This window comes from Monodon monoceros, unplaced genomic scaffold (assembly GCF_005190385.1).
Source record: "Monodon monoceros isolate NGI ecotype Baffin Bay Population unplaced genomic scaffold, NGI_Narwhal_1 Super_Scaffold_5, whole genome shotgun sequence".
Taxonomy (NCBI): domain Eukaryota; kingdom Metazoa; phylum Chordata; class Mammalia; order Artiodactyla; family Monodontidae; genus Monodon; species Monodon monoceros.
The window spans coordinates 68,538,541-68,563,091 of record NW_021703782.1 but is presented as its reverse complement, the minus strand read 5'-3'; the positions used below and the strand labels follow the sequence as shown (position 1 = coordinate 68,563,091).

General features: G+C 39.0%; 1 protein-coding gene across 3 annotated transcripts in view; it reads left to right on the top strand.

The window, feature by feature from the left end:
- TRPM6 (transient receptor potential cation channel subfamily M member 6) overlaps window positions 1-24,551 on the top strand; it is a 201,695-nt gene that overhangs the window by 167,869 nt on the left and 9,275 nt on the right. For all 3 annotated transcript variants that reach the window (XM_029202947.1, XM_029202944.1, XM_029202945.1), the window contains 9 exons: window positions 1,709-1,832; window positions 4,948-5,039; window positions 6,364-6,422; window positions 8,256-8,281; window positions 11,218-11,268; window positions 13,189-13,254; window positions 15,458-15,741; window positions 17,598-17,680; window positions 18,439-18,644. In XM_029202947.1, the coding sequence (XP_029058780.1) occupies window positions 1,709-1,832; window positions 4,948-5,039; window positions 6,364-6,422; window positions 8,256-8,281; window positions 11,218-11,268; window positions 13,189-13,254; window positions 15,458-15,741; window positions 17,598-17,680; window positions 18,439-18,644 (991 nt within the window). The remainder of the gene's footprint in view (window positions 1-1,708; window positions 1,833-4,947; window positions 5,040-6,363; window positions 6,423-8,255; window positions 8,282-11,217; window positions 11,269-13,188; window positions 13,255-15,457; window positions 15,742-17,597; window positions 17,681-18,438; window positions 18,645-24,551) is intronic.

Sequence of the window (24,551 nt, the reverse complement as noted above, 5' to 3'; positions counted from 1 at the left end):
GTAATATCTTTGTCTGGTTTTGGTATCAGGGTGATGCTGGGCTTATTGACTGAGTTGGGAAGTGTTTCTTCTTCATTTTTCTGGGTGAGTTTGTATAGATATTATTTAAATCTTACTTATTTGGTAGAATCAACAGTGAAACCTTCTTTGTGGGAAAGTTTTAACTACAGATTCAATTTCTGTAATAGATATAGGGCTATTCAGGTTATGTGATTCTTCTTGAGTGTGCTTTGTGTCTTTTGAGGAACCTGTCCATTTAAGGTTTTAAATTTATTGGCATAAAGTTTTTTATAATATTATCTTATTATCCTTTTATTGTCTGAGAGATCTGTAGTGACCTCACTTCTCTCTAATATTTTATATTTGTGTTTTCTCTTTTTGTTTTATGATTAGTCTGGCTACAGGTTTATCTGCTTTATTGATCTTTTCACAGAACCAGCTCTTGGTTCATTGATTTTTCTTTGAATTCTATTTCATTGATTTCTGATCCTTATTATCTTTGTTCTGTTTACCTTGGGTTTAATTAGCTCCTTTTTTGTTTTTGTTTTCTTTGCTAGTTTGTTAAGGTAGAAGCCTTGGTCGTTGATTTGAGACTTTCTTCTTTTCTAGTATAGGCATTTAGTGCTATAAAATTCCTTCTAATCATTGTTCTAGCTATATCCTACAGATTCTGATATGTTATGTTTTCATTTGCATTCAGTAAATCTTTTTGTTTATTGTTAGGAAGCCTTAGATCTGAGTTGACAATTCTGCAGGACTTCACTTTTCATGATCTTAATGCCCTGCTTCATTTTTCTGTTCTACATGTATTTTTCCATATAATAACATGTGTGCATTTTTCAAAGCACCTCAACTCTTTAGAATGAGAAGCAGAAGCAAAAAGATAAATATTGAATCAATTATGTAACATCACCTTTTGGAGGAGAGACTTAGCTTTGATAAAGACTCTTCTTTCAGGGAAAATGCCACGAATTGCTGGGACCCCATAAAATATGAATTTAAATAGAGTTATTTTGGAAATAGTTAAAATGGCCAGAGTTAAACTAGAAATTATAACTGAGCTCAAGTACTATAACTTGCATTTGTTTGTTGTCCTGTAGGTTGTCAATTTATCTCATTTCTTATCTGCCCCTGGGAAGAACATAAGGCAGCCATTATTATTGGCTTTCTATTATTTTAAGGATGAAGGGAATGGAGCTCATAGACATTACATGATTTTCCCAGTTCATATAGCTTCTATGTGACAGAGCTAGAATTCTGACAAGTTCTTTTGGATCCAACCCTTACGTTTTTGTTGTTTTGCTCTCTGCCAGTAGTTCTCAAACTGTGGTCTCCCATCAGCTTTAGCACCACCTGGAAACATACTAGACATACAAATTCTCCCTCCTCCCGAAGACCTACTGAATCACAGATCCTGAGGGTGGGACCCAGTGATCTGTGGTTTAACACAGTCCTGGGTGATTCTGATGCACACTCAAGTTTAAAAACTGCTCCCCACCCTGGTTCTCAATCATGACTGCAGATAGAAAAGGCACATGGATGCTTGGGTCCTGCCAGCATGAGTGATGGAAGTTCAAAGCTTCAAGGTGATTTTAATGTGCAGCCAATGTTAACAACCACTCCTCTTTAACATAGTACCTCTATTAATGTGATTCAAAACGTATTCAGATTAATGTCACTGTGTTCCAACGAGTGTTTTTCTCTCCAGGTCATAACAGTCAACACCTGCTCTCAAAGTGACCAACTAAACCCAGAGCCAGGAGAAAATAAGATCTCAGAAGAACAGAATTGCAGCAAGAACTGGATTCCAGTGTCCAAATTTAGTCAGATAAGTATGTAACAGTCTACACTCTTGAATCCCAAAAAATCTGGTAGTGTTTTCTCAGGGTATGATCTTTAGACCAGTGGCGGTCCCTGCTGTTCTTTCAAGTGGGAGATGAGAGAATGACCACACTCTCTTAGGAAAATAGCTCTTTTCTGCTTTTAGTTTTTATGAAGGGGATGCAATTTCCATTTGTTTAATGGAATAGTTTTCAGAATTTAGAAAAGAAAAATTAAAATTTAGATAGTCTCATATTCAGAGCTGTTGAATCTGGATCAGAGAGTATTCATTTAGTCTGATTTATGGGTGGGGTTGTCTAATTTTACAAATTCTTTAAAGTTCAAGTGACATTGGTATGAGCCTTTACACAGAATTCAGTGGATTGAGTTGTAGTTGGTTATTTACTACTGCTTACATATAGTGTTTGTTCCATTGGCAAATATCCCTTAAGCTTAATCGTAACGATGTTTGTAGAGGATAGAAGACAGATCAATGAGCTAGGAACGAAGACTGTGAGCTAGGCATAGAATGTGAAATAAGCCTGGATATATGAGGGCAGATTATGAATTGAGAGCAATGAACTGAACATTGAACTTCTTGCATTTGATAATAAGAGAACTTTACTCATTTTTAAACAGAGGGGACTATGTGATTAAGGAGTCATAAATATTTTAAATTATTTGAAATACTAAACTTAAGGTACAAATAGATATTGTATTGAAATCTATGTTACTATGCTTCTTTAAAACTTTGTTTGCTCTATGGTCACTGGTTTTCAACCAAGGGGTGATTCTGCCTCCACAACCAACAATGTCTGAAGACGTTGTAAGACTTTTTTGTTGTCACAACTGAAGGAGGGGCAGTTGCTCTTGGCATCATTTTTACATAAATTATTTATGTTTTTTAAAAATATATAAAAGATATGGTTGATATAATATTGTATTATTTTTAGGTGTACAGTGTAATGGTTTGATATATGTATGTGTTGAAAATGATTACCACAATAAGTTAACGTCCATCGTATAGTTACAATTATTTTTTCTTGTGATGAGAACTTTTAAGATCTATTGTCTTAGCAACTTTCAAATATACAATACAGTATTGTTAACTACAGTCACCATGCTGCACATTACCTCCCCAGGTATTTATTTATTTTATAGCTGGAGTTTGTACCTTTTGACCATCTTCACTCATCTCTCTCACCCTCCCATCCCCCAAATTATTTAAGTTCTTTCCAAAAATGTTCAAACTGAGAAAGATGGTTGTGGCAGGAGGGTTCTGGCAAAGAATCTCATTTAAATCTGATGATCAGAAAGGAAGAGAAGGTTTAGGGAGTTAGGCTGACTCCAGGTGCCTGGCTTGAACCACATTCTGGGTTGAGAATTTTAGTTTTTAAAAACTTGTCTGAGTTAAGAATTAATTAAAAAAGAATTAAAAAAAATAAAATTTTGAGGGTGGGGAGGTGCCCTGTCAGGTAGATCTTTCTAAAGACAAAAAGTAAAGTTCTGAGGAAATCAACTATGAAAAGGAAATAATTTTTTAAAAAAAGGAAAGCATAGTTTGTTTAATTTTAATACTGTGCTATCATTGAAATCATATTTATCATAATTTTATGATGTTACAAAAAATATACATGAAATTTTTTGATTTTTCTTTTCCAGTAGGTTTTTTGCATTTCCTGTATACTTTTTTTTTTCAGCATAAAACAGTAGGAAAAAAAATAAATGGTTATTTCTTACATTTAGACAGGAACTCTTTTTTTTTTTCCACATTTTTATTGGAGTATAATTGCTTTACAATGTTGTGTTAGTTTCTGCTGTACAACAAAGTGAATCAGCTATATACCTATATCCTCATATCCCCTCCCTCTTTTGTTTTTTTTTTTTTTTTTTTTACGGTACGCGGGCCTCTCACTGTCGTGGCCTCTCGCGTTGCAGAGCACAGGCTCCGGACGCACAGGCTCAGCAGCCATGGCTCACGGGCCCAGCCGCTCCGCGGCATGTGGGATCCTCCCGGACCGGGGCACGAACCCGTGTCCCCTGCATCGGCAGGCGGACTCCCAACCACTGCGCCACCAGGGAAGCCCTCCCCTCCCTCTTGAGCCTCTCTCTCACCCTCCCTATCCCGCTCCTCTAGGTAGTCACAAAGTATCCAGTTGATCTGCCTGTGCTATGCAGCAGCTTCCCACTAGCCATCCATTTTACATTTGGTAGCGTACATATGTCAATGCTACTCTCTCACTTCATCCCAGCTTCCCCTTCCCCTGCTGTGTCCTCAAGTCTGTTCTCTACATCTGCATCTTTATTCCTGCCCTGCCACTAGGTTCATCAGTACCGTTTTTTTAGATTACATATATATGCGTTAGGGTCAGTTTCGTTCCTTTTCATGGTGGAGTAATATTCCATTGTATATGTGTGCCACATCTTCTTTATCCATTCATCTGCTGATGGACATTTAGGTTGCTTCCATGTCCTTAGCCAGGGACTCTTAATAAGTATTCTCAGAATTAATCCAACCAAATATTTATTAAATTATTATTGGGCACCTGCTATGTGCCAGTGACTCTGTAAGTACCAGATATAAAAAATAACAGTAATGATCCTTGTCAAGATTTTTTTAAGAAAAGGATAAAAATTAAAAACTATTGGCTGGCATTCTTTTCTATCTTTCTTTTGTTTTTGTTTTGTTTTCTTTTTTAAGTAGCCTATTGTAATGCCTGATGCAGTTGTTAAGGAAGAATTCCTAACAATTTGGACCTCAAATTTCATGTATTTTTAATAAAGCATGGATGATAGGGTGCAAGGGAAGGTAAGTGTGCAAAAATTACTAAAGGTGTTTAATAGGAGGGCAGGTTATGGATAACTTAATTCTTTGATAGAGAAGTATAAATTGTTATAAATGTAAAGGTAACTATTGAAGAATAGAAATAGGGTGTATAGCTTTCAGCCACTTGAGTAAAGCTCAAAAAGGACAAAGGAATCTTGGTAAAACTTGCTAAAAAGAGAAAGAAAACCCTATATTCCAATTTAGATGAATGCACGGTGTTCAGATCTTTTATTTGGAACTGTGATTCAAGTGTAACATGTTTTCACGTATTCTCTATTTTTTGCCTTCCTTTTAACAAGGTCTAGAATCTTACATATATCAGAAAATGAAAAGTAGAGAAACTGAACGGCATTCTGTACACGTCAGTGATCATGTAAGGCAGTCTCAAGAGGTAAAAACATTTTATTTGATATTTTAAAAGCTCAGTTTCTCACCCTTTGTCCCCCCACTTTATTCTTTCCTTGTCATTCGCCTTTATGCAGTTTATCCACCTAGTAATTTATCCTGGGTATTTTTATCATGAAATAGAAAGAATTTAGGAATTTTTGAAACTGTTTTCGCATATATAAAAGTTGCCATGTGGAAGAAAATAAGATATTTTCAATACACTTTTAAGAGGTAGAGCTAACATCAACATATAGACTCTACTGGGAGACAGATTTCAGCCTGATTTGAGAAGGAATTTTTAGCAGTTGGAGCTTTCCAAGGATGGAATGGTTTATTTCTCGAAGTAGTAAGTGCCTCACTTAGTGTGGTTAATTAAACAGGCAAAGCAAACATCTTTGCAGATGTGTTGGAGGGGATTTGGACATTGCAGGAAAGGACTTTCAGTGTTTCTCTACCACTGATTTTGCAGTCTGTTTTTCTTAACCATTTGCAAATATGGGCCTGTTTTATTGCCATCCACCATGAGGGAAGCGTGATCTAGTTAGAGTAGCCCCCCAAATCTAATCTTGGTCTTGGTTTGAATATTACCTCTATGACCTTGGGAACTATATGAATGTATACTAACAACCTCAGATGTTCTTGTAGGGATGCAATCTGTGAAAGTAAAATATAAGACTACTTGAAGGTAATTGGAGGCAGGGACCTGTCTGCCTTGTCAAATCCTGGCTCTGTCACTTCCTAGGTTTCAAAGCTGTATACATCAATTAACCTGTGAGTTTCATTACCTGTATCTCTAAAATGGGGTTAATGCCATCCTTACGAGACTGATAGTGGATAACAAAAATAACACCAATGAAAATGCCCAGAGTAATGCTTGGAGTATAGAAATTGAATGAGATATATTCAAGGTAACATTCTAAATAATCATCAACTGAAACAATAATCTGACGATAGGATATAATAATGTAATGGTCAATGTTTCCTGTCAACTTTGACCTTCTTTTCTTCTTTCATGTCATTAACTGATGTTATATGTTCACTCTCATTTTTGTAAAAACCGTTATGTATTACATTTTCTCTTTGATGTCCCCATAAAAGTAATCCTTTCTGTTAAGGTCAGTCATCACACTGAGTTACTCATATATTGTGCTAACATTATGCATCTTTCTAGCTTGAGTCTTGCATGTTTAGTAAGAGAAATATTGAGCCTAGAGGGAAGGAAAAAAAGAACTATACCCTCCAAGGAGTGTGTTCTGCAAATGTATTACTGGAAGCTTGGGGTGGGAGAGAGTTGGGTGAACATGTAATGACCTTTCCCTTCTGCCCAGGATCTAAGCAAAAACTCTTTGTGGAATTCAAGGAGCACCAAGGTCAATAGGAACTCTCAGTGAGTATTTCTAAATGTCTGCCTTTAAGCATCTTTGGCTTTTATTTCTTTTTAACTGGATTGGGAATAAAGGTTTAATTGGGTCAGAAAAGGAGAAAAAAAAAGTGTGTGTCCAATGACAGTATTTTTCTTGTGTTAGCAAGAATGAAAATTATTTATTCTCCTAGTTTCTGGCAACAAGATCTCACCTTAGTGCCTTTTAAGAATATAATGATACATGTACTACTGTAGCAAATTAACCATTTGTCTTTTTTTTTAATTTAATTTAATTTTTGGCTGGTTTGGGTCTTCGTTGCTGCATGCGGGCTTTCTCTAGTTGCAGCGAGCAGGGGCTACTCTTCGTTGTGGTGCATGGGCTTCTCATTGCGGTGGCTTCTCTTGTTGTGGAGCACGGGCTCTAGGCGCACGGGCTTCAGTAGTTGTGGCGCACTGGCTTAGTTGCTCCGTGGCCTGTGAGATCTTCCCAGACCTGGGATCGAACCTGTGTCCCCTGCATTGGCAGGAGGATTCTTAACCACTGCACCACCAGGGAAGTCCCTAACCATTTGTCTTTTTAGTGTCAGAAAAACACACATGAAATAATGAGTATCATATATTTTCTGATAGGTAAGAGTGAAATTTGCATTAAAAAGTAGGAATAAATTTGTCTTGACTGAAAATAAAAAGACTTAGAATGAAGAATAAATAATTTTTTTAGTTTTTTTTTCAAAATTTTCCTTTTAGTTTATAAGATGGATCTTTTTGGTTTCTCCTTAACATCCTAAGTGTTTGTCAAAGCAGTAACAAGTTGAGAAGGATTGAGACAGAGAGAAAGGAAGACAGGGCTAGAGAGAGGAGATAGAGAACTCACCTTTTTATAGACTTGAGGTTCCTCCTAGACTTTTATTTATTCAGAGAAAATTTGAAAACCAACCAAGCAAAGATTATTCTGTTTGTAGTGTTTTATGGACTTTTCCAGTTACGTCATCAAATTAACCATTCTTAGAGTTATAGGAGCAGAATTCAAAAGCATCTGTACTCTACAAAGGGCCCGTTAATGCCAGGCAGAGGGAATATGGCGGTCAGTTTGCAGTCAGCTCTGTTTGAGATGGCCTTTTCTCTGGAGCTCTCAAGGTCTCTCTGTGCAAGCCTGCCTCTAGCCTTAACGTGCACATGAGTTTCTTCTCCCAAAAGTTCTGTAGTTTGTGCTCATGCAGAGTAGTGGGTTATTGCAGATGAAATTAAACAATAACTGTAATTGTACTTGCTTCCCCAAGGACCTTAAATACTAGGCATATTCTTCGAATGTATTTATTCCGACTTGCCCATGGCCACTTGTGCACTTGAGCAGGGCATGTAACAATTTAAAGAGAGCTAATTTCAGCCTGTGAACATTTAGGGGCCATGTGGGCTAATGAAACTGATTTGTTGGCTTGTCCAGAGATATTCACAGACTCTTTTGTAGGCATCTGCTTTGCATAGTTCAGGAAGCCTTTAGTTTAATTGATCCAGAACAACACAAACACAGTTAAATCTTATATATGTTGTGTGATCACATAACTAATTAAAAACAAAAAACAACAACTGCTTTTCAGTTACCTTAGGGCCTACTCAGTAAATTAATTACATGTATATCTGGTGCTCATTCTTCTATGAAAACAATTGTAGGGTTGTAAACTGTTTCTCTAAAGGTAGGGGTCAAATGTAACTGATACTCTTCCTTCAAAGTAATATATACACATGTATATACATATATACTTATAGATTGTATTATTACTGTTTCACACACTTTTCATTTCTTTGATCATTGAAAATTTTGAAGCATTATCTAAACAACTTTAATTTTTCAAACAGGTTGAGAAGTTCAAATGGAGTTAACAGTAAGTTTTTTGTTTTGTTTTTTTTAAATTTATTTTTGGCTACGTTGGGTCTTCGTTGCTGCGCTTGGGCTTTCTCTAGTTGCGGCGAGCAGGGGCTACTATTCATGGCAGTGCATGGGCTTCTCATTGCGGTGGCTTCTCTTGTTGCGGAGCACAGGCTCTAGGCGTGTGGGCTCAGGAGCTGTGGCTCACGGGCTCTAGAGAGCAGGCTCAGTAGTTGTGGCGCACGGACCTAGCTGCTCTGCGGCATGTGGGATCCTCCCGGACCAGGGCTCGAACCCATGTCCCCTGCATTGGCAGGTGGATTCTTAACCACTGCACCACCAGGAAAGCCCAACAGTAAGTTTTTATATTTTTATTTTTTCATCTTATCAGTGGTGGGGTTTACTCTCCTGCTGTCTCAGACTTTTATAGTTCTTGAAATCCTGATTTTTGTTTACTACACAAAGTAGCAAGTTCGGTAGAAAAGTAGAAGGTTGAATGTCTTTCTCCAGATAAATCAGGAGATCTTACCTGATCTTACCTGTTACCTGTTTTTGACTGTGATTTTCTAGTTTTCTCTGTGAGTGAGGGTATAGCCACTGAGCTCATTTAGACTGTTCAACAACTCTTACTGTCATCCTTTATCACATTGCTATTTAAGAACCATTCATAAGATTGTTTGTGGATCTCCTTTCCTATATGTCTTCAGTGGGACTCCATGCCCCAAGTGGCTAAGTGGAACCAAGCCTACTTTGGTGAGACACCTCCCTGGTGAAGCCACTCTCATTAGCTACTTTCAAATTTCATCACAAACTGTACCTTTCCATCTTCCTGACCCCTCAATACAGACTGGGCACCTTCATCACTTATGTGAAACCTTCAGTGCCTTCCCATTACCTATAGGATGGGCTACAAATCCCTTACTCTTTCTCAATGCTCTTGAGAGTCTGGCCCCAGTCCAAATTTCCAGGCTCATGAATGAGCCCTTTTATGCAATATTTCTTCCATGAAGAATGTGACCACCTACCTATTACCCTCTCCACGTGGTGTCCAGAAGGCATTTTCAAATGTGGAACAAAATGTTCCACCTCCCTTCTCTGCCATCTCAGGAAATGACAACTTTATTCTTCCTGTTGCTGAGGCCAAAGTCTTGCAATCCTACTTGACTCCCATTTTCTCACATCCCCACAGCCAACCCATCAGTAAGTCTTTCAAAATATATTGAGAAGCTGATCACTTTGCTACCCCCACATATCACTTTTCACCTCTTCCCTGGCTTACAGGATGGCCTCCAAACTGTTGCTCTATTTCCAGAGAGCAGCTGGAATAACACTTTTAAACTCAAAGTCATATTGAGTCACTCTTCTGTTCAAATGGTGTTCCAGCTCACTCTGTAAAAGCAAAGTCCAAACACCGTCTACAAGGCCCTGTTGATCTGCTCCCCCTCCTTCAACTCTGGCCACTCTCTCCTCAACACAGCAAGTATGGTCCTGCCTCAGGATGTTTGCACTTGCCATTACTTCTGCCTGGAATACTCTTCATTTATCCTTATGACTCACCCCCTCTCTTCCTTCGGGTCTTTGCTCACATTTCACCCTATCAGAGAGGTCTTTCCTAACCAACCTATATAATATAGAAGAGTAATCTCCCTGTCATCCACGATTCCTAACTCTCTCAATATATATATAATATACTATAATACTATATATTTACTTATTTATTTCCTTTTTCCCTTTCCTACAATGTAGGCTTTATCTGTTTTCATTACTGCTCTTTCTGTCGAGGATAGACTAATACCTGGCACATAGTAGGTCAGTAAATATATGCTGAATGAATGTGAACAAGATCTCACAGCTCCTTAAGTGGTGAAGCCAGGATTGAAACTCAGTTTTGTCAGACTCAGATGCCCATACTCTATTTCACATTGTTTGTCTATGAAGATTCCCTAAGCCTCTATGTACACCTCTATTGTATTACTTAGCAAACTGTATTGTGATTATAGTTTACATGTATTTCATATTTGTTTTTCACTAAGGTGGGGGAGCCACATCTTATTCACATCTCTCATGCCTAGCACGACCCTTAGTGGGAGCTAAAAACTTTTTTTTTGTTTTTAATTATTGAATCGAACTTAGAAAGGCACAGTCTTTCTTGATGATCTTACCTTTTACCCAGCACCCCCAAAGGGAGGGAGTTTCTTCCCTTCCTTATCCAGCAACAAGAAGCCAGAGACATCTGTGAAATTGGGCTCCTTATGCCGCTTCCTCTACAAGGTATAAAGTAGTTCCCACCATGAGACTAAAGTTCTCAACTTTAATTTTGGTTTTATGAAGTGGCAAAACTGTTGCAAAGGATTTCTCTTGCGACTTGTAATTTAGGACTTGAGCAGGTAGAAGAGAACCAGTTAAACTTGCAAGGGGTGTTCCCGACACACAGTCCGTCTGTAACCAAACAAATCCCTTGCTCTCACATTCTCTGCCTCCTTCTTTGTTTCTCTTATATTCCTCTTAATGTGTTTTCACCATCTTGTTGTCATTTTAAGTCAGTGAAGTAGTGTGCTAATAACTTGGTATTAATAATGTCTTTATGTGGGTACTGCATCTTGGTAGGGAGCTCAGAGAATTGTGCTTCTGGGATGTCGTGCAATGTGATGGGCAGCCGAGTGTGTTCTGCAACACAGAGGTGTAATTGGTTCAAAGGAAATACATCTTTGAGGCTAATATTACCTGTCTTTCTTCAATTCCCTATATAAATATGTTTGGAGACATTGCATTGATGATTGTCAGGATACCATGCACAATAATGTGGTTAAAGAATATTAGGCAATCTCTTTCGAAAACCGAGAAGCCATTCTGATTAACCCGTTCAATAATAACTTTGAAGGCAATATATTCACAAGCATGTATTTACCTCCAGCCAAGTAATTAAGATGCCAATCTTCTCTGTAATTTCAGAAATCTCAACCTCCTTAAAAAGCCCTCAAGAGTCTCACCATCATTATTCAGGTAGGATGCCTGTGTACATAGACATGTCAACGGAGCTAAACGTCTGTGATTCTGCATTTGGAAACAGAAACACTGGTGAATTTGTGGTGTTGATATGGCTCCAACTTGAAAGGTTGTTGTTTACTCTGATGAGAGGACATTCAGATTTCTTAACTTGGGAAAACAAGGTTTTAGGATTTAAAAAAAAATGTGTGTATTGGTAAGTTCCAAATTGTAAGGAGGAAAGACGACCTTGAGATCTGAAAATTCCTTACGAGGTCAAAAGCCAGAGATCTTTGTATTTTGGACTGGGGAGGAGACAGGCCTGAGACTAGTCCTCTGAGGAAGGGTTTTGCACCCTCACTGGGCCCTCAGTGAGGGTAACCACTCAATGAATGCCAACCCCACAGGGTAAACTCAACAAAGACACCTTAAGGGATGTTATTAAACAAGATGTCAAGGGTCTTGACTCTCTTAAGCAACATCACTTCACAGTGATTCAGTTGTCTTTCTTTCAAAGTGGGAATAATCGTACTTGCCCTTCCTGAGGAAAAATCTGCCAAAGGGCTAGTTGAGAATAAAGAGGGAAACACTTTGAAATGCAAAGCAGTATATCAACCAACTGGACTCGTGCCATTGGGTGGTCTTTTGGGCATCATTGCTCTCAGTATTGGATTAGATAACACATGGGCAAGCTTTTTATATAATCTGAAGCTCAGTACAAGAGTACAAATGTATTGGTGTGATAATTTTCGTTATTATTATATCAAGGTCATGTGCTCAGGGTCCAATAATAGGCTACCTTATCCTGAATTCTCCTCTGTAGTGAATAGTGTTTCTGTGGATTTCAGACTCCACATTCCAGGCTCTTGTAACTGGGTCTTTCAGCTCAGCAGTAATCCGTTATTTTGACTCCAGCTGTCAACTGAAGAAAGCATCTGGTGAGGAACACTGTAACTCACATCGACTCTGATTTGTTAAGATACAGCTCTTGACAGGAAAATGCAGATCACTTGCTTCTAATTAAAACTGGTCTTCAGCTCTCTCTGGGAAAAGAAGATGAACTCTGCAAAATCAACAGTAGATGTCCCCACAGTCCGCTGTGCGTTAGATTTGATCTGGAAAAGAAAAACCAGAAAGACCACAGATTAAAATGCTCTTTAAAAGCAAGTTCCACATCTGAATGGATTAGTATGGTATTTGGTATTCAGGAGAGTGGAGGTAATAGCGCTACCTCAGAACATATTATATAATCTCATATAATCTATTCCTAAGACTGGGATATCCTTCCTGTTTAAGGCATAGTTTATTTTAAATACTGTATTATAGATAATATATATTTTTTAATTTATTTATTTTTGGTTGTGTTGGGTCTTCGTTTCTGTGTGAGGACTTTCTCTAGTTGTGGCGCGCGGGCCTCTCACTGTCGCGGCCTCTCCTGTTGCGGAGCACAGGCCCCAGACGCGCAGGATCAGTAGTTGTGACTCATGGGCCTAGTTGCTCCGCGGCATGTGGGATCTTCCCAGACCAGGACTCGAACCCATGTCCTCTGCATTGGCAGGCAGATTCTCAACCACTGCGCCCCCAGGGAAGCGCCAAGGTTTTTGTTTTTTTTTTGATGTGGACTATTTTTAAAGTCTTTATTGAATTTGTTACAATATTGCTTCTGTTTTCTGTTTTGGTTTTTTGGCCCCGAGGCATGTGGGATCTTAGTTCCCAGACCAGGGATTGAACCTGCACCCCCTGCATTGGAAGGCGAAGTCTTAACCACTGGACTTCCAGGGAAGTCCCTATAGACAATATTTTTGATAAAAGAAAAAATAAAGGGTCTTTGAAATAAAATATTTTAGCATAATACGAGTATATTGATGTGGGGGAGGCTTTCTGTAAATTCAGCCCACTGATGCATACTTAAACTAGTAAATCTGCTTTTGTTTGCAGCCATTGAAAGGAACAATTTAATGAGGCTTTCTCAGACCATACCATTTACACCAATCCAACTGTTTGGTGAGTGCCATTTCTACCTTCTTGAGGTTGTGCCAGGGCAAAGGCATAACATCTGAGTGAATCATAGGAGAAACCATTTTGCATAATTTTAGCTGCAAATTTTCTTTTGCCCATGGTTGCAGTTTAGTTATATTAATTTCCTAAAATGGAAAGTCTTGTTAACTGCCCGGCTGGTATCTAGAGTCAAAATCTGATATACTATGGGGATGGGACCTATAATGAGCAGCAGTTGGGGAAAAAGTAATAATATTACACCTGGCATTCACTGATTTAAGGCTGGAAGTAAGTAGAAAAGAAAAGAACCAACCAACCATACGTAATAAATACAGAAGAAAGCATTAAACGTCAATACAGTAGAAGCTAATAGACATCTAAAGAGAAATGCTTTGTATATCGCTTTTTATTTGTTTGTTTTGTTTGTTTTGTTTCATGTAAACTAATTGCTCTTAACTCAGAGAGCAAATGTAATTTTTAAAGGCTGGAATAGTAAGGAAAAACAAGCTCGCAATAGCCAAGGCTACCGGCGTTTCTCTGTCCTGCCTATTGACAAAATAACAAGGGTCGCCACACTGCCCCAGATCTTGCTTCTCCTCAAACCCTTCACATGGGGACAGATGAGGTGGCTTCTGATCGTCGATGCAAATGCCTTCTCCTTCCACTTGGCTCCATAGCTGGTTTTACAACTCGGTAGCTCTGTTTCAGATCCTCTCGGTAATTAGAACTCTAAAGTGGCATTTATCTGGGCACCAGGAATACATATTTCAAAGCATGTTACTAAGCATTACCTAGACGTATTCTTTGGTAAGCAATTAAATGCAAGAGTGAGCGAATAGATTCTTTTCTTGGTAAACCAGTACAGTGTTTATAAGAAAAGCCATTTGAAGCTGAGGCGTAAGGAGAAAATTAAATACGGGCTGGACAGAAGTTGTATAGAATATGTCACTTCTGTTAGGAAGCATTGCACAATATATTAGTTGGAGTCTAGGTTGAATAAGAATGGCTCCCTGTTCAACAGCCTAAAAGTGGAAGCTGTAGAGCAGTTACAGAACATTTGTGTGTAAAATCTTTGAAGTGGGATTGGGTTTGTCTCCGAGGGTCTACTTCACATTAGCCAGGTTAACATATCTAATCTTTACAACAACCCAATGAAGAGAATGTTATTGTCACTTCCATTTTACTGATGAGGAAAGTGAAGCTTTAAGTAACTTGTCCAAAGGCACAAAGGAAGGAGGGAAAGGTTCTGGGGTGTGACTTTGTTTCTAACTTTAACTGGGTTAAAACATGCGTTCTCAGTGGGGTAATATCACCCCCAAGAGAGCAAAAGCATCTTTTTATTTTTATGTGTAAAGCACATACACACGCACACAGAGTACATAAACATAAACAGTATATCTTTGGTATTACAATGTCAGGGAAGGGGCAATTAGGAAAAAAAGTCTAAATTTTAGCTCCTAAGGGGGATGACAGGGTTAAACTATCTCTTTAAAAGTATGCTAACACATATATATGGAATCTAAACAAAAAAAAAAGAAAAGAAAATGGTCAGAAGAACCTAGGGGCAAGACAGGAATAAAGATGCAGACCTACTAGAGAATGGACTTGAGGACACGGGGAGGGGGAAGGGTAAGCTGGGACAAAGTGAGAGAGTGGCATGGACATATATACACTACCAAACGTAAGATAGATAGCTAGTGGGAAGCAGCCGCATAGCACAGGGAGATCAGCTCGGTGCTTTGTGACCACCTAGAGGGGTGGGATAGGGAGGGTGGGAGGGAGGGAGACGCAAGAGGGAAGAGATATGGGGACACATGTATATGTATAACTGATTTACTTTGTTATAAAGCAGAAACTGACACACCAGTGTAAAGCAATTATACTCTAATAAAGATGTTTAAAAAAAAAGTTCTTGGCTTTAACAGAAGCATAGCCTTGCCACTCTGATTTTATTTTTGTCTAGTTATAATTTATAATAAGAACAACTTAATATTTATGTGACATCTGATGCTTTGTTCATTCTCCCCCTCCCTGTTTACTGGACTGTAACATGGCCAGATGTCTGTACTTGCCTCTGAACAGGTGAAATTCCCATTCCCCTCTGATCCTTTGAGAAACTGAACTGATTCTGAGTTGATATTTAGGACGCCGTTCATGTCACAGACATGGATCTCACTGAACCCCTCCCCTGCACTTCTCTTTGCCTCAGGAGAAGAAATAACTGTCTACAGGCTGGAGGAGAGTTCCCCTTTGAATCTGGATAAAAGCATGTCTTCTTGGTCCCAGCGAGGGAGATCTGCAATGATCCAGGTGTTGTCCCAAGAGGAGATGGATGGTGGCCTCCGCAAAGCCATGAAAGTCATTAGTACCTGGTCTGAGGATGACGTCCTCAAGCCGGGGCACGTTTTCATTGTGAAGTCCTTTCTTCCTGAGGTTGTGCAGGCATGGCGCAAAATCTTCCAGGAGAGTACTGTGCTTCATCTTTGCCTCAGGGTAAGTCAGAGACCCAGAGCCCAGATGGACAGGTGGTCGAAGAAAGGGGATCTGGCTCTATCCTGGTCAAAGGCCATTATGTTTTTGTTTTTTTGGTGAATACTTCCTTTATGTATAATATTCATATATCACAGAACATTGATTAGGAAATGTCAAATACCATTGATATGATTAGGGTAGACATACACACATATTGATGTATATACACACATATATATGTATATGTTTATATACATATGTATGTATATATTCACACACATTCATCTATAAAGCCAACATTTTACCTGATGTGAAAACAGAGGCACACCCATCAAGGTCAGAACAAAGTGAGAATGCCCACCATCTCCACCACTATTCAACACATTACTGGAGGTATTAACCAACTCAATTAGACAAGAGAAAACAAAAGTATAAAAACTGGAACAGAAAAAGAATGAAAACTAACTCTGTTTGCAGATGATATGATAGTAATGCTAGAAAACCTGAAGAACTAGTGATAAAAACAACTCAAGCAATAAAAGAAATCAGGAAGGTGGCAAGGTTAATAAAATTAACACACCAAAATTAATAACTTTCATATAAGCAAATAATAACTAGTAGAAGATATTTTGGAAAAGAAAACCCTGTTTACAATAGCAAGAAATTGAAAATGCTTAGAAATAAGTGGAATGTGAAATATTTAAAATCTATATGAGGAAAAATCACTCCTGAAAGATATAAAACTAAATTTGTACAAAGAGAAAGACAATCCTTAATCTTGATTAGGATGTTCCAACATCATCAAAATATAAGTTCTCTTAAAGTTAATTTATAAATTTAATATTATCCCAATAAAGATTAGCAGATACAAACTACTATATATAAAATAGATAAACAAAGTCCTACTGTATAGCACAGGGAATTATATTCAATATCCTATAATAAGCCATAAAGGAAAAGAATATTAAAAAGGATATATATATGTGTATAATTGAATCTCTTTGCTATACACCTGAAACTAACACAATGTTGTAAATCAACTATACTTCAATTTTTAAAAATCCCAATAAACTCTTTTTTTTTTTTTCTGGAGCTAGACACCTACTTAGAAAGAAAGGGAAAAAATAAAACATACGTACATGTATCTGCTTACTCTCGCAAAAGGAAACATAGGAAGGTTAAACCAGAAAGCAGTGAAATAGATTGCCTAAAGGGGTGTGGAGGTGGAAGGCAGGAGGGAAGAGGAGATTAAGACGGAAAAAACAGGGGAAAGAGGACAATTCTCTGAGTATGCCTTTTTAATTTTTTTAATATCTTTATTGGAGTATAATTGCTATACAATGTTGTGTTAGTTTCTGCTGTACAACAAAGCGAATCAGCTGTACATATACATATATCCCCCATCTCCTCCCTCTTGAGCCTCCCTCCCACCCTCCCTATCCCACCCCTCTAGGTCATCACAAAACATCGAGCTGATCTCCCTGTGCTATGTGGCTGCTTCCCACTAGCTATCTGTTTTACATTTGGTAGTGTCTATATGTCCATGCCACTCTCTCACTTCGTCCCAGCTTCCCCTTCCCCCACTTTGTCCGTAGGTCCGTTCTCTACATCTGCCTCTTTATTCCTGCCCTGCCACTAGGTTCATCAGTACTGTTGTTTTAGATGAAGGCCATTATCTTCAACCCAAAGGATAGCCTATTCTTTTTTGGAGGCGGTGGTATATTGTTATTTTTGGCTTTAGCTCTTGGAGTGCGTAGTGGTGGAAGCTGAATAAGGCTGAAAATCACACTTGGGTGGCCTCTAGTAATTCTGTGATCATTAATTAGTAGGCATCTGACAGCAAACCAATATTTTTATCAATGTTCCCTATTTTGCAGGAAATTCAACAACAAAGAGCTGCTCAAAAACTGATCTATACCTTCAACCAAGTGAAACCACAAACCATTCCCTACACTCCAAGGTGAGGAAATATTTGGCACCCTGGCCCTTCATCTTATGTAGGAATTTCTGTCAATTTCTTCTCACCCCTGTTAGTCACGAGAAATACCAGACCCACGGGGAAGTTCCCCATGACCTTAACTTTGGTTTCTTCCTTACGTAGTTCTCAGAGACAGTAAAAAGAGAATTAGACATCCTAGGTATGTTTTGGCTTAAATTGCTGAATTTATGTGAGTAGAAAAGAGAAGATCAAGCAGAGGCCGTGACTAACCTCTCAATTACGAAAGCAGGCAGATCCCGGGTGTAGTTACTAATGTCCAGAAACATTATGGTAGAAAAACACTTCTATTTTAAGCATAGTTTCTTCTGTTATCTTACAGAAATTAGGAACCTTAAAGGAGTGAACTCTTTTTACTTTCACTTGAGTGTTTCCATACACTTGTATTTATTTAGCGAGACAGATCATAGTTTGGTGCTGAGGACTTACAGTAAAGTTTTACTGTCTCATTTACAAGGAACTTCATAGAGCAAGACAAGAAAAGTTGAATCCAGTACTCTTTATAAAAGAGTTCCTCAGAAAGAAGGGAGGTGGGTAAACGTGGGGAAAACTCCCAATCTTTGCATTCCATTCTTTCAGTAGAAAGGCAAAGGCATGTGCATTGAGGCTGCTGGGACTAGAGTTAGGTCATCTCCCCTGGTGCTCTCTGTTCAGTAATATAAGTCCCACCTTTGCTGCCTTTCGGGGAATCAATGGCCTCTTCCCACCCTCCCTCGCCATAGGTTCCTGGAAGTTTTCTTAATCTACTGCCATTCAGCCAAGCAGTGGTTGACCATTGAGAAGTACATGACTGGGGAGTTCCGGAAGTACAACAACAACAACGGTGATGAAATTGCCCCCAGCAGCACCTTGGAGGAGCTGATGTTGGCTTTCTCTCACTGGACCTATGAGTATACTCGGGGAGAGCTGCTGGTTTTAGATCTGCAAGGTGATTGATAGCTGAGGATTTGATACAACAAGCATGAGGCAAAGTTCAGGAAACAGTGACCAGGGATTGCTTTCTCAATGTCATTGTCACCTACATTTTTTTTTTTTTTTTTGCGGTACGCGGGCCTCTCACTGTTGTGGCCTCTCCCGTTACGGAGCACAGGCTCCGGACGCGCAGGCTCAGCGGCCATGGCTCACGGGCCCAGCCGCTCCGCGGCATGTGGGATCTTCCCGGACCGGGGCACGAACCTGCGTCCCCTGCATCGGCAGGCGGACTCTCAATGACTGCGCCACCAGGGAAGCCCCTGTCACTTACATTTGACCCCAGCTCTTTCTTTACTCAAAGCCATAGTTAAGGCCTTTCAGTGGAGACATTCCTTGGCAGTATGTACCTTTTTTTTTTTTTTTAAACAGGAGATGGTATCTGTTTTCTGAATTTATTTATTGTTTGTGGAACTGTTCTAAGTGGGAGGAGCCAGAGAGGTGTCCCGAGAGATCATGCAAGAACCAGGACGGGTAACGTATGCTCCATCTAGCTTTGAAGGGAGGTGGCACCATTTACTTCAGAGACGTAGTACAGGGATGACCGTGAGCACCTACTGTGCGGTTTCTCACCTATAGATCAAGAGGAAAATATAGGCAGATGATTAGCTGCCCAGAATTCGAAGTCACCTACGATGTTAAACAGGCAACGAGTTTTATACCCAACTTTCCAGTTTTATGACCTTTCTTTGAACTTATGTTCACAATAACACTTAGGCATGCATTTATACACACAGGAAAGTTTAAATTCTGGTCATTTCTCATGATTTTGAGCTCAGTATTTTAGCAGTTTATAGTTTAGCTTGTTCTCTTTGCTGTGTACCTTGATATAAGAGTTCACAAAAGTATAAACTCAGTCTGTGAAAGGCAACTTAGTGCACTCTTATTTAATGGAAGCCTTTGATCAATGCATCTTTCTACTCTCAACACCTCACATGTGACTTATAATCCTGCAGCAGGAAACAGAGTATCTCTAGCAGGCTTTCCTTGCAGGGACAGAACGAAATATGTATTAAGGTCAAAGTTTAGTCCCTGGGCTCACTGACTGGGGCTTTGGTTTTAAATAAGGGATTTAGCCCAGGCACTTTCATAGAAGTTATCTCATTTAATCCCAGAAGCAGCACCTTGAGGTAGATATTATGGGGACTTTAGGCCCAGAAAGTTTAAATAACTTGCCCAAGGTTGCACAGCGGCTTAAGCGGAAGCCAAGATGCAGACTTAAGCTGGTTTGACCATCCATGTTCTTTCCTTTTCACTGTTCTGTCTTTTATTTCTCTATAAGTTTCATAGCCATAGGACATTACCATGTTCTGGTTCATTTAAAATGATAGGGCCTTTTCCTTGTCCTCTCTGACTTTCCCATCTCTCCACACCTGGGATTCTGTGCTGAAAGCCAGGCTTGGAGGATGGAGACAGTCGAGATGAACAGGCAATCCTGGGACATCGTGAGCAATGTACACTAAGACTGCAAACCCATTTTGATTGAAATTTCTGTCACATGCTCAAGGGTGTGTGTATATATATATATACACTTTTCAAACTACACATAAGTCCTTCTGTCCTTTCAGATCTATGCTGTTCACAAGGTGTGAATTATATTTCTAACCCTCAAACACAATATTTCAGGAAGCAATATAAACAAAGTTAAAACAGTCAAGATGATTCAGCTTTTAAACCAGCAAGTACAGTATGATCCATGTAAACCCAGCACACTGATGCCCAAGGCTGCTTTTGTAGCTCATGTTGGGGAAAGGTTGATTGTTTTCATCTATACTTGAGTGTCTGTGCTTTGAGTTTTGGGTAGAGATGTTTAAAAAGTAAAAAACAAACAAAAAAACAAAGAAAAACTTCAAGGAATTAATGATGACTCTTCAGTGTGTTTTTGTTTAATGATGTTTATATTTGGGGATTTTTATGTCTCTTAGTAAATCCAAAGTGACATTAAACAGAACAAACACTGCATTAATAGTCTTGGGGGAAAAAAGGAATTAACTTTATTTTTTTACTGGGCAATTATGTGAATTGCAGAAATAGACCACTCCAAATAAACGATGTGAAAACATTGACCTTCAAAGGAGGGAAGAGTGGACATCATAGAATGAACATGAAGAAATTGAGATACTTATCGGAGAGTTTTGCCAATTGGTTAGCCCTGAATTTATGGAAGAACAAGAATCCTATAATAGTAGTTACAAGCAGTTATATTACTACTGCTACTAGCTAACATTTACTAAATAGTTATTTTGTGTCAGTCACTCCGTTAGAGGCTTATGTGCATTAATATGTTTAATCCAAGCCAGGTTGGAAAGGAAAAATGGGAGAATATAATGTATTCTTAAAATATCATAATAGTTTTCAGTTCAGTTATGTTTTACATTTAATTGATTAGTATTTTTAGTCTTTGGAGCGATGATGTGCGTTGTCTGGGTGGCAGGGAGTGGAGACTGAAAGACGAATTAGCTGCAGTTAGGAGAGGCCCTGTAGTCAGGGTCCTGGGGGCTGACTCCTGGCTCCACCGTGAATTAGCTGCATGACCAGGGGCAACCACCTTGAGTCCCACTTCCCTCATTTGTAATAATAATGGTAAATAATGTTAGGCACTTAACTCAGAGGGCTGTTAAGGGGCTGAAATTAAGCAAGTTCCTGACACAGTGAATGTTAGTTACTGTTGTTAGTATTAGTCTCTGTGTGGCTTGTTAAAATGGAAGTTAATCTTCAGTTGTGGGTAGTCTACTCTTAGCTGTGTGGTCCTGGTGATACTTGAGGGAGATCCCAGCTTTGGCCTCTGTAGAGTGAAGCCCTGATCTGCTTGCTGTGCTTCCTATTGCTTTGAGGGAAAGAAGGAATGAGAAACACCCCGGCAGTTTATTCTTTCAGTTTCTTCTTTTCTTCTCTTTACTTTCTTCCAAGGGAGTGCCAATCATTAACCCAGGAGCTACCACATCAGGCCAGGAAGCTGAACTCTAGGGAGAGGCTTGACTAATCCCTGATCACATGTAATTATACTGTAGTCTTCCAGTCTCCTTCCATTTAAAAATCTGACACGTGAGAGCCTGAATCGTCATCATTATATGTGAAATCCAATATTTAGTTTCCAGCAATAGGAATGAAAAACAATTGTATGTCAAATTACAGTGGTCTGTGGCGTGTTGTTTTTTTTAAGCTCACTATTTTTTTTTCAATTAACTTTTGGAGATATTAATTTTTTATTCAACAAAGCAGTTTCCGGGATAAGTCAGCATTAGCATCAGCATCTGCTGCTACAAGGAAGGTGACTTCTTTCCATCGACGTAGAAGTTCACTGATGCATCTCACGGTGACTGGAATCAGAACGTAGGTCTCTGAGTTTCTCATAAGGGCGTGCTATGTATTGCCTGTACATGGGCATTTACTCTGTTAATGCCAGTAAAGAGATAGCACTGGAATTTTTAGATCTTAAAATGTCTTATTGTCTTTCATGCTTTCCAAATATCTACGTACGTGGGTAGGATGGGCACCTATGTTAAAGTTTGCCAATTGGGTGACTCCTGTATAGCCCGGAGAGGCTGGGGTGGTAGTAGTGGGTGTGGTGGTGCAGCATGATTGGTTCTCTGAACCGCTTTCTTTTTTTAACTCATTGGAATGCCCCTTCTGCCATTCAAGGGTCCCAAAAGATGTTTTTAGTAGTTAAGCTTTGAGCTGTCAGATTGGGTTTAGGGATATAAAGGTTTGTAGAAACTCTTTACCCTCAGTCTTATAGGAGGTTCTCTTCATTAGGAAATAGTACTTTAGGAAAGTGAGATAATCAGAACATGATTTTACCAGTGGTAAGAAAATAGAATTTTACTTCACAAGAGCTCTTGATAGAATAAAGACAATAAAAATAGCAGTTGACATGTTTCAGCTTCTTCTGGATCAGACCTTTTGCTAAGCAGTTTGTATATGCTAGTTCATGTAATCCTCTCAGTAACCGTATAGGATAAGGCCCGTGATTATCCACACTTTCAGGTGATACAGTTGAGACTCAGAGAGATTAAAGAAAGTGTCCAGATTACACAACTAGGGAGTGATGGGGCTGTGAGTGGGACCCAGATCCTTTGACTTCTGCCTATTTAACAGGCTACAAGACTGAAAGTAAATGGGAGCTGATGTAATTTTGATAGACTTTTTTTTCCCCTATAAAACCTCCTATTCCACAATTCTTTAGGTATTGTGCATATTTCAGCTTAAATTTACAGTTTACTCAGACGTCAGCCTAAAGCTTTCATCACTGCTGGGAATTGTATGCATAAAGTCATGTCTGAGCTTAAATGTGTGGAGGATTTGTAGCTTTTAGTCTCTCTATTGGTGGTACATGGGCTGTCTGTTTGTTGTTTATTTACTACATAGTTAAACATAGTTGTTCTGTTTATTTGCTACATGTTTGCTGTATAGTTAGGGTCTTGTTAGGCTGTTCCTTTTTATATCTGTAATGAGAAAAGCATAAAGAGCCCAGCCTATTCATATGACTTTTTCTTTAAAAAGCAAAGCACATTTTGCATACTGCCCCTTGAGCCTGTGTTTCAGACTTATTTTTCCTTTCTCTATTCAAAATCAGTGTACAAAGAGATTCTAAGCCAAGCGTTCTGAAAGGGGCTCTGGGTAGAATTCAGAAGATCTGATGAAAAAACAAATTAAAATTATACCTAGGGGCTTCCCTGGTGGCGCAGTGGTTAGAAATCCGCCTGCCAATGCAGGGGACACGGGTTCGAGCCCAGGTCCGGGAAGATCCCACATGCCGCGGAGAAACTAAGCCCGTGAGCCACAACTACTGAGCCCATGTGCCACAACTACTGCAGCCCGCGTGCCTAGAGCCTGTGCTCTGCAACAAAGAGAAGCCACCGCAGTGAGAAGCCCGCACACCGCAACAAAGAGTAGCCCCCACTCGCCGCAACTAGAGAAAGCCTGTGCACAGCAACGAAGACCCAATGCAGCCAATAAATAAATACATTTATTAAAAAATAAAATTACACCTTTATTTCATTAACCTATAGCTGAAATTCATCATTTCCTTCAGTTATAACGGAGACGACAGATCACAGTGGCATTAGCAGTACCCGTGACTGTTTGCAATAGCAGTTACAGGTATTAACATAGCACATTGCAGTGTTGGCAGATATGTCAAAATACTGGTTGTACTTATTCCTTGTTGGATGTTATAGTGTTATTAGACTTGTGCTTGATCCTGTTATTTAACATACTAATAAAGAAGCACGTGTATTGCAGTACAATTTAAAAAATATTTTGATCACTGTATTTCAGTATCATTGCTTTCCTTTGTAATCTTATGTATTCAAACTATACATTTAAAAACATTATTTTGAGAAGGGGGTACCTTAGCTTCATCAGACTGCCAAAAGGGTCATGACCCAAAAAAGGTTTAAAACCCCCTACTTAAGTTATTTTCCTAAGGAAGTCAGTTTCTCAGGGGAATGGTCTATAAACTATAAGGATTACCTTTTCTTGTGAAAGGTTTAACATATGGTAAAACATACAGAACATAGTAAAAATCTTTCTTTTTTAAAGTAGTGGTTAGAAAATGTGTTGTTTTTTTTTAACAAATAGAAATATACAATAATGTTATACATTTTATTTGATTTTTAAATAAATTTCCCACAAGGTTGGTCTCTTCCAAGGCAAGAGGACCAGTGCTGACTAGAGGACGATCTCAGACATTGTCGGCTTATGCCCACATGGTGCATTCACCTGTCTGACTGGCTCACCTGTGAAATGCTGCCTTTGGAAGTCAGTCTCACCACCATTCGCATTTTATAACAGATTCACTTTGGTGTTGATCCCTGTTTTGATAAATGTTAGTTTTATATGACACGTTATCCTTTTATGCATT